Source organism: Anarrhichthys ocellatus, unplaced genomic scaffold (assembly GCF_004355925.1).
Source record: "Anarrhichthys ocellatus isolate YVR2014 unplaced genomic scaffold, GSC_Weel_1.0 scaffold2, whole genome shotgun sequence".
Classification (NCBI taxonomy): Eukaryota; Metazoa; Chordata; class Actinopteri; order Perciformes; family Anarhichadidae; genus Anarrhichthys; species Anarrhichthys ocellatus.
Genome location: NW_022280032.1, coordinates 3,624,579 through 3,634,842, shown reverse-complemented (window position 1 = coordinate 3,634,842; position 10,264 = coordinate 3,624,579). Strand labels below are relative to the sequence as shown.

Genomic DNA, 10,264 nt, shown 5'->3' with positions numbered 1-10,264 from the left:
TTCATATTATATCATTATATCCAGTTTGCTTCCAGTTTAATTGAATGATTGGTTGTGTCAAAATAATCCTCGTTTTTTTCCATAATCCTAATTAATCCATTGACATTTATAAACTAAGTTATTTCTTTTTCATTTTTAATAAAATTGACACATTTAGAGTTGTTTGCAGCCATGATATCCAGCTCTGTGTTGGATAAAGGAGTTTCCATTATGTCTAATCGTGATTGGCTCCTGAGACGATGGTATCTCTTCTGCGAGCTTCTCATTGGCTGATCGAGGCTGAGTGACGCATCGGACGGGCCAATGGGAGGCTGCCACACTGTGGTTAGGAGAGGTCCCGCTGTTCGCGTGAACATCCTCTTCCTCTTTCTCTTATCGACTAGTCTGCATTTGGCCCTGTCCGAGGAGCTCACAGCCTTCACGACGCCGAGGAGCCGGGCTGCGACCTGCAATTCAAAGTTCATTTTTTTTTGTCGTTAAAATAAATTTAAATAGAGTTTTAAAGGGTAAAAGCTTTAAAACAAAAAAGAAGATGTTTAAGGTGATCTTCTTGGCCGCTCTCACCGGCTTCACCTGGGCCAGTGATGTGATCGATTACACGGATGATGATTTCGAAAGCAGGATTGGAGACCACGGAATGGCTCTTGTGGAGTTCTTTGCCCCGTGGTGAGTGTTTTTTCCACGCTTTGTCGCGAGCATTTAAGCTATTTAATTAACTGTTCACAGCCAATAATAAGCTAGTTAACGCTAGCCTTTTTTTCTTCGGTTTGTTAGCTAGTGACCGATCGTTAGCATGTTAGCTAGAAGCGCAGAAGGTGCAAGGCAACAAAGCTTCATTCAAAGGTTTGGTTTAAGGTGACCAGTGGTTTAAAAACTACAACAGTTAGATAGTTCATTGGCTATTAAACTGTTCACAATAAAGACATTAGTCTTGACTGATATTTTAAACTGCTGGGAATAGTTTCCAATAAAAACTGCGTGCTAATGAGGCTATGAGGAAGTTAGGGGCGTGTTCTTTCACTGTTGTAACGCTCTGATTGGACGGGGAAGTTTTGGTGTCTTCCTCTGATTGGTCCCGAGGAACCGTGACGTGGTTCCACTGTGCCAAACTTGAAGTTAAAGTAGAAGTTAGTCCGAGTACTATTTGTCAAAAACGTTAAGATTAAATGTTTTCTTGTACGTGTTATGTCTAGAATGGGAAGGTGAATGTTAACTATTTGTGTCATAGACTATTACACAGACAAAATAAATAATATTCATAATCAAACTTAGGCTTTTGGGATTTCTTGAGGTCCTTTTTATTAATATAATAATCAACAGAGTAATCAATAGTCAGTTTGTCCCTCAATACTGTTTATTAGCCAAGCAAAGTTACAGAATTTTGAATTTGAATCACGTTTTTGTTGTTAAAACCCTGTTGAATTACTATTGGTATCGCAGTCCACACTGAAATCACTCGATCTCCCTCAGGATCCTCCCTCATGCTGAAACTTGAACACAGCTTTCGTGTAACTCCTTCTCCCGTTTCCTCTGTCCATTAGGTGCGGCCATTGTAAACGTCTCGCACCCGAGTACGAGGCAGCCGCCACGCGCCTGAAAGGCATCGTCTCTCTGGCCAAGGTATTGCATAATGCATTTCACTTAACTGTGTCCCATTTAGTGGAGCTTTCTGTACTACAGTGCTCTCCGTGTCTCTCTTCAGAAAGTGAATGTTTTTCTTTTCCTTTTTAGGTTGACTGCACATCCAGCAGCAACATATGCAGCAAATATGGTGTCAGTGGCTACCCGACGCTGAAGATCTTCAGGGATGGAGAGGAAACTGGTCCCTATGAGGGTCCCAGAACTGCAGGTATTTGCCTCGGATGCGATTGCATTTTTAAAATGTCTTCAAGACGCCAACACTTGCACAAATATTCTTTTTATCTGCTTTATTCTGTCACCTCATGGTCATCGTAATTTTTCTTTTCTTCTGCTGTGCTTATTGTTTGTCTGCATTCCTCTTGCTCCCTGTAGACGGTATTGTCAGTTTCCTGAAGAAGCAGGCTGGACCAGCTTCTGTGGAGCTCAAGACTGACGCGGACTTGACGAAGTATACGTCGGAACAAGACGCAAGTGTTGTTGGTGAGTTACTGTTTGAAGTTCAGTCCTTGTTTTTCAGACATTTGCAAACAATGAGCCTGTGGTTATTGCACTCTGATCTGAATATGATTCATCTTTCCTTCGCAGGGTTTTTCGCTGACGACAAGAGCACAGCACAGGTAGAGTTCATGAAGGCCGCCAGCGCCTTGAGGGACAACTACCGCTTCGCCCACACCAACTCTGAGGCTCTCCTCCAGAGCCACGGCATTGATGGAGAGTAAGTAGCTCTTTCTGTCATCATAACTTGCACCGTCACACATTTAGACATCACCAGTGTAGCTGCTGTCGGTGCGGCGAGACAGCGTTGACGTTTTCTTTTTTTGGTTTGCAGGGGAATTGTCCTTTTCCGCCCACCGAGACTCAACAACAAGTTTGAAGAAAGCTCGGTCAAATACAGCGAGGACAAATACACCAACAGCAAAATCAAGAAGTTCATCCAGGACAACATGTGAGTGTTGGTTCTCTTGAGCAGAGACTGTAGCTTTGGTTGAGGCAACATTCTTTTTGCAAAGCACAATACATGTGCAGTAGTTGGACTTGTTGGCAGTGGTTAAACATATAGTCACCTTGCGTCGTAACGCCGCATATTTACATTCATGGCCCAGAGTAAAAGGGACCGTGTGTGTGAAAGGTGAGCCGCCCACTCTGCAAACACGATCAACAATGCTTCCCTCCAGGCTGTATCGAACTCTGTTTGGTACTTTTTAAACAACTACTGGACTTTATAATCTGGTGTCATGACATTTTGCAGGTTAAATGAGATGAATGAATGATTCATTTTAGAATAGAAAAATGAGGCTGGATCAATATCTAAGACTGAAACTGTGCTGATAAAACAGAATCAAAGTGATGCCTCTGTGTTACAGTTGAAGATCATTTTCTACTCCCAAGTGTGAAACCACTGGCATGAATGTTTAACTTTATAATTTAGCATTATGTCTGGGATCTCAAGCACACACATTGATAAAGCGGTGTCAAAAGAAGTGGCGTAGTTGTATGCATGTTTCATCTACGTGTGGTTCAGCAGTGTTCACACTCACAGACATGAGACGGAGTGTGTTGTTTGTGAGATCCCCCTTTTTACTTTCACTTATACTTTCACTTTGCTGTAGCCTCGCCTCTTGTCCAAACACAAACTGTAATACGTTGACGTCTGAAACAAACTAAATGATTTCACTGCTGGAAAGTGTAAACCGACTGTCTCTGGATTATGTGTTTATATATAACGGTCTAAAGCAGTATAGCTTGTCGGTTTAAATTCCTTTTGCAAACTGATTTATTCTTACTTTCTCTGTTCAACGCAGCTTTGGAATCTGCCCCCACATGACTGACGACAACAAAGACCAGCTGCGGGGGAAAGAGCTGCTGGTGGCTTATTATGATGTTGATTATGAGAAAAATCCCAAAGGCTCCAACTACTGGAGGAACAGGTATGTGTCTTTAAACCTTCTAGCTGAACTTGTTTGTCCCCTCATAGTTTGAATAGCTAAACTTTTTACTCTCCAAATACAGCCTTTGATTTGAGGCACCACTTTCATCTTTAAAACCAAACGTTAACATTTTACAGGGTGATGAAGGTAGCCAAGGGCTTCCTCGATCAGGGCAAGAAGCTGAACTTCGCCGTGGCCAGCAAGAGCGCGTTCAGCAACGATGTGTCCGAGTTCGGCATGGATGGAAGCTCGGGAGAACTGCCTCTGGTGGCCATCCGCACCGGCAAGGGAGACAAATACGTCATGACCGAGGAGTTCTCGTAAGTCCATTCAGAGGTTATTTTACTCGTTTGCCACAAGTGCATGTTGAACACCAACATATACCACACACAACCTACATGGTATGAAACATGTAATGACACACACAAGACTTCAAAAGAAAAGTGAACTAATGTTTCTACATGCAGAGCCACTGTGTAACTCGTATTTAACAGTGAGGATGTGCACGTCTAATGTGTTAGAGCAGAGGGTCTCAACCTTTTGTGACTTGAGGTGTTCTAGTGTGTCGTGCTACCGTCAACTGTAAAGACCAAAACAAGTCTTCTGCCCATCACTGCCATTACAAATCCAAATGAATGTATTTAATGTCATATTTCATCACCACACGCTTTGTAGTTTCCCCACTTCACTTTTTCGTATAAAAACAGAATTATTTAGCGTCTCTTAATCCGAGGGATCGTTATCTCGCCAACAGTGGAACAACTCGTTCATCTCCACCTGATGCTGTTGTGATATTCAGAAGTTACTGGTCATTAAAATGATGCCTTGTTTTAATGACTTTGGTTTTTATTTATGTGAATTCCAGAGCACATAAAAATGACTAGCCTTGTATTGGTTGTGCGTTTGTTTATCCCAAATATTTAAACGCGTTTTGTTCTTGTCCGAACAGTCGAGACGGTAAAGCTCTGGAGCGGTTCCTGCAGGATTACTTTGATGGCAAGTTGAAGCGTTACCTCAAATCCGAGCCTGTCCCAGAAAACAACGATGGGCCCGTCAAGGTGAGACGAAACATCCAGGAGTGTTCTTAACTATTGATTAACATGTGCTGTGTAGTGGTGTTTATGTTAATAAAGTTGGCATAGTTTGAACCTTCATTCATGTTCTAAATCAACATTAAACGCTGCACAGCTTCTTTTTTTTTTTTTTTAACCAGGTATATAACGACGCTTGTTGAGAGCGTTCAAACACATTCACACTGTCTCATGACTTCAAATACTATCGTTAAAAATAAGTTACTCTCTTCATCCATCCATAATGAGCCAACATGTGACGTCTGTGTTCAGGTCGTCGTGGCTGAAAACTTCGACTCCATCGTGAACGACGACGGCAAAGACGTGCTGGTCGAGTTCTACGCTCCATGGTGCGGACACTGCAAGAGCCTGGAGCCCAAACTCCAAGAGCTGGGAGAGAAGGTGAGGCGAAGAAGACATTACTCTGAATAAATGAGCATTTTAAAGACATTAACGAATGGCTTGAAGTGTTTACTTCAGCATCCAACATGAAGAACTTGACATAAGAAAGCAGTCTGAGGTTGAACAGTGTTTTGTCGTTAATTTCAGTTCTGTACATTTGTTCATAAAAGGATATAAACGGTAGTTCTCTAACTCATTGAAAACCCTTTCTGCTAGTTCTGTTTGACCAGCATTGGGTCAAAACTTGGATTGGTAGATTTTGAGAACAAGCTTAACAGTTTCTCTCCTCTGCTCTTAAAGCTCTCCGGTGATCCCAACGTTGTCATTGCCAAGATGGACGCCACAGCAAACGATGTGCCAACTCCATATGAAGTCAGCGGGTGAGTCATGAGTCGCTTCAGTGTTAATAGGATCCTATCTATAGTATCCATCTATAGTATAGATATGAAAGATGATGACACAGCAAAAAAAAATAAAGGCACACCCAGAAAGCATGGTGGAAGAATGTGTGTTTTAAGATGGACCGGCCAGACTGCACGGACGTCACACTTTGAGAAGTGTAAAAATATTTTCAGATCGTTGTAAAAAGCTTTCGTGCCACATTTCACTGTTAATGCGGTCGAGATCTTTGGAACTCATGTCAATGGATTTTCAGATTGAAGGTCTCATCTGTGGTTTGATTACAGATTTTGAATTAAAGAATGAAGAACAAAACCTCTGATGGTACAGTATGACGTGTAGATGATATAAATTCCTATTAATCTCCTCGACCTTTTGCTTCTCCAGGTTCCCCACTCTGTACTTTGTGCCAGCCGGACGTAAGATGAGCCCAAAGAAATACGAGGTGAGAATGAGCTCCAAGTGATCTTTCAAAACAGAGTCACTTCATGTTTGTGTCGTCTCCGCTAACGCTCCCGTCTCTCCGCTCGCGCTGCAGGGAGGCCGCGAGGTGAGCGACTTTGTCTCCTACCTGAAGAGGGAGGCCTCCAACCCGCTGGTGGTGGAGGAGACCAAGAAGGACGTCGACAAAGACAAGACCGAGCTATAAAAGCTCATGACAGGAACTCGACATCCCCACCACAACAGGAGGAGGATTGGGGGAATCATGCAAAGAAAGAACTAAATTATCATCCACTCTTAGTGAACTACCGAATGCTCTGAGGCCAAGTCGAAAAAGACGCGGCCCTCCCTTTAGGTCCTCCGCTGCTCTGGGAAATCTGTGGAAGGTGGTGGACAGGGCCTGCCCGATGTTTAAAAACAAAAACAAATTTTTAGGGAAGAGGGGACCGCTTTTTGAAAATTGAGATTTTTATTTCCCCTGGTCTGTCTACTACACCTCAGGCTGATGCACTTTGGTTTGACTCCTGTCTCCAGTCATCTGTCACTTTGGTTTTTGTTGTTATCTTGGGGGATAATGGTATTGGTGAATTCCTATTTTTTTTTTTTTTTTTTTTTTTTTTTCCTGTTTGTTTTTGTAACATGTCTTTGTTTTTGTACATTTGGAAGGATTGTGAAATAAAAAGGCCCACAAAATCAAAACGAAGTGTATGATCTTCATTCATGACCCGTGTTTTATCATTCTGCCCCTTTTAGCCTTGGAAGAAACATTTTGTGAATATTGTATTATATTGTATTAAGCTTTGTTTATGTAGGGCTATAAATCAATTTCTACATGTTAATCTGTTTATTAATTGTCTTTTATGTCAAAGGTAAAAAATATCCATAACTTCAAAGAGTCGTAAATATCTTAACATAAGTTGTTGAAAATCCTACATTTCAGAAGCCATATTTGGGATGTTTTTTCCTTCATGTAATTTAACAATTATTGAAAAATAATAACTTATTCAAAACTGAAGAATATTAATCAGTGTGATTTTTATATATATTTTTTAGCTTTTGTCATAAATTTGGTCATGCAGTTATAAAAACTACGTTGGACTGAATTTGGTTTTGGTCTAAATAATTACACAATTTGGGATAAAAAGGCAAGACAAACATTACTGATTTTTGTTTTACAGTATTAAATGTATTTGTTAGGCCTGTTTCACTACAAAATAAATTGCAGATAAAGACTAACGCGAAGATCCGTGCATGAAATATAATTAACGCATTTGTCTGAATTTGAGGCAGAATATAGGACTCACTGACTTTTTAAATTAACCTATAGAGATTGGCTGATACTACACTATTATATTTACGTGGTTAAATTACGAAATCTTGCATTTCTGAAATATTATTTTGGGCAATATCGTATTCAACCAGCTGGCGGCGACTCCGTATTTATTTGACAGTTGAACACTTCCTGTCCAACACCAGAAGAAAAAGAGAATGAGCCAATCGGATTGCGAGGAGAGGATTCTTCACCGGGCATGTACAGAGATCGCACGTGCAACCTCGGAAGGTAACGTAGAATTATTAAATCGTATTTATGTCATATCGAACGTTACTCTTCTGTGTTTTGTCAACACATATTTATATTAGTCTTTCGTAATGTTTTTGTTCGATGAATTATGTTTAACGTCTTGTTAGACGTGGCTCTTTCTTCAGCTAACGTTAACTAGCTAAAGTCGGTTTTCCACTATCTAGCTAAACTAACTAGCTAAACACCAAACTACGTTGAAATATCTGTCACATGTTATTGTCCGTGGCTCCAAAGTTTAATACTACGTACGATACGAGTTCCTGCTTCTTATTAACCATTTAGGGCAAATGTTAAATGCGGTTTCGTTACAACTCACCTGCCACGTGTTTTTAAATTGATAATAAGGGTTTATAACGGTGGTTTGGTCACGTGCTGATTGCTACTACGCACCACGGCACCGGGCTCGAGGAGTCACGTTCTATGCACACGATAATTTGGTGTGTCGTACATACAGACATACGGGATTTACAGTATCACTAGCGACGATTCACGTTAATTAATTTACGTTTTTTTGTGCAGCTTTTACGAGCGAGGTTTTAAACTGACGGAATTTAAAATGTAATTTGGTGGCACAGTCAAACAGAACGGAGTTTGTCCTCCCTTATCTTATATAATGCTCCTCTGACATCTCCCACACTTTACTAATTTACTTTCTTAGTGATCGGTGTTATAAAACCATTTCTTTGCATTATGCGTACTGTCGGTGTCAGTCTGTCGGCCAAACGTGGTCTCATAAGCAATGTACCCATTTAGTATGTTGCCATAACATTGCATGTACACACACACACACATTTTTTAATTACACTTAAAATGTAATTGCAAAATGCATGCTCTGTAAAAGGGTTCTGTTTTTATATATGTTTTAGAATGTACAGCACTTTGAGCTACATGGTCTGTATGAAATGTTCTGTATAAATAAAGATTATTATTGTTATTATATGAACCAACAACAACCCCAGGGACAAAAGGGGCACTGCAACCTTTTATCGGAGCAAATTTAGAAAAACAAATCCTGATTTAGTCATGATCATCAACTAGATTTATTTCTAATAATAATCGGGATGTTTTTGTGTTTTTTTGTTTTTATTTCCTCAGAATATGACTTCAAGGTCGGTTTCCATTGAGTATGGCAGAGCCGTCAAAAAGGAATAAAACCGCCTCGTGCAAAACAATCTATGATGCTTCACGCCATGGAGATTCAAACAGCCAGGAAGAAATGCCAGCAGGACATAATGGTCTCCAACATGAAGAGGAAAACAATGGACAACCACGACGAACATCTGGATACAAATAAACCGGTCAAAAAAGCAAAATCGAGCAATGCAAACCGGGAAAGTGGAAGCTCTCTGAACTCTGAAAACAAGAGCGCTGATGCGTCTAAACCTGGACTCGCTGAGCCTAAAGCTTCTGAGCACCAGAGTTTAGACACAGCCCTGAGAGACAGCTGGGAGATGGACAGTGGTTTCTCCTCGGAGGCCAGTCCTCCGGCCAGCGGGCGGAGCTCACCGTGTCTCAGCTCGTGCCCGACCACGGTGGTGGCGTTGGACTGTGAGATGGTCGGCACGGGGCCCGGCGGGCGCTGCAGCGAGCTGGCCCGCTGCAGCATCCTGGACTACCGCGGCAGCGTGTTGTACGACAAGTATGTCCGACCGTGTCAGCTCGTCACAGACTACAGGACTCGCTGGAGCGGCATCCGGAGGCATCACCTGCACAACGCCATCGCCTTCGCTCAGGCCAGGGAGGAGGTGAGGCCTGCTGGCTTTTAGATCTGAGATCTACTGCTTCCTTCTTTTATTATCTCCTCCCTCTAAATACTTTGTTTACAATGAATAAGTCAGTGTAGGAAATGTGGATACATCAACATACAATGTCCAAAGTTGGTTAGTTTATTGACATTTAATTCAAAGAGTAATCCATAAACGATACAATTACAACAACGGGGTCGTGTTGCAGAGTTATTCCAGCGATCATTGGTAGCTTTAGCATTACATTACAGTATGCCGAGCAGCTTGTGTTCTTAACAAGACTCATGTAGAACTATAAACAACTCCGATGATAAAATGTGACATTTGGTGACGTTAAGAAGACGGTCACCTCCTGTATGTCTGAAAGGATATCACAAATATAACCTTTCACAGAAAGACAAAAGTCCAGCTCCGCCTGAGGACGGGTCTGGGAAACATTCTGTGCATTTTAAATCGTACATTAAGCTCCATATTCTGGTCAAAGGGATCCGAACTGTCGAGTTTAAACCCAGCTGACACGCCGACTCGTTCGTGGTCATTAACGGCAGCCACGTTTTCATTTATCCTCCTCTGCACTTGCGTGGCTCCTCTCCTGTAGATCCTCAGTATACTTGAGGGCAAAGTCGTCGTCGGCCACTCCATCTACAACGACTTTGAGGCGTTGGAGCTGCTCCACCCAGGTCACATGGTCAGGGACACGTGCACGACGCGCCACCTCAGCCGGTTGGCCGGTTTCCCCCGCGAACGCTGCTCCTCCCTCAAGATCTTGGCCGGTAGACTGCTGAACAGGAGGATACAGGTGAGCATGTTCACACTTCTTACACCGTAAATATGTGATATTAATAAATAGCTTATCTCAGATAAGTAAGGTTCTCATTGAAACTACTTGAAGCGATCATTAAGATTGATCCTAGACTTTATGCTCTCATGCAGTTCTGTTGTTTTTATCTTATTTATTTTATCAGTAATGGACCTGTGTCAAGCAGCTTTACATTAGTACTATGTTAGAGAGAGACCTGTACCACTACCAACCAGGTCACATGGTCAGGGACACAT

General features: G+C 41.8%; 2 protein-coding genes across 2 annotated transcripts in view; both read left to right on the top strand.

Moving 5' to 3' along the window:
• Positions 1-365: 365 nt before the first annotated feature.
• pdia3 (protein disulfide isomerase family A, member 3) lies at positions 366-6,561 on the top strand. The gene is made up of 13 exons (XM_031871140.1): positions 366-666; positions 1,542-1,620; positions 1,732-1,849; positions 2,014-2,121; positions 2,227-2,356; positions 2,471-2,587; positions 3,444-3,569; positions 3,707-3,889; positions 4,519-4,627; positions 4,913-5,041; positions 5,342-5,421; positions 5,828-5,885; positions 5,979-6,561. Exons 1-13 carry the CDS (start codon positions 533-535, stop codon positions 6,087-6,089), a joined length of 1,482 nt encoding a protein of 493 aa, XP_031727000.1. The 5' UTR covers positions 366-532; the 3' UTR covers positions 6,090-6,561.
• Positions 6,562-7,359: 798 nt separating this feature from the next.
• The window catches only part of isg20 (interferon stimulated exonuclease gene), a 9,155-nt gene continuing 6,250 nt past the window's right edge, over positions 7,360-10,264 (top strand). Inside the window, exons 1-3 of the mRNA XM_031863257.1 lie at positions 7,360-7,442; positions 8,559-9,208; positions 9,807-10,007. Of these exons, the coding sequence (XP_031719117.1) occupies positions 8,639-9,208; positions 9,807-10,007 (771 nt within the window). The 5' untranslated portion in view covers positions 7,360-7,442; positions 8,559-8,638. The remainder of the gene's footprint in view (positions 7,443-8,558; positions 9,209-9,806; positions 10,008-10,264) is intronic.

What these genes read in the sequence shown, in the direction of transcription:
- pdia3 (XM_031871140.1), top strand. Translation starts at nt 533, where the DNA reads ATGTTTAAGGTGATCTTCTTGGCCGCTCTCACCGGCTTCACCTGGGCC. An exon ending in AAGTTCATCCAGGACAACAT is followed by an intron (nt 2,588 to 3,443) that starts GTGAGTGTTGGT and finishes TGTTCAACGCAG; the next exon opens with CTTTGGAATCTGCCCCCACA. An exon ending in ACTCCATATGAAGTCAGCGG is followed by an intron (nt 5,422 to 5,827) that starts GTGAGTCATGAG and finishes TTGCTTCTCCAG; the next exon opens with GTTCCCCACTCTGTACTTTG.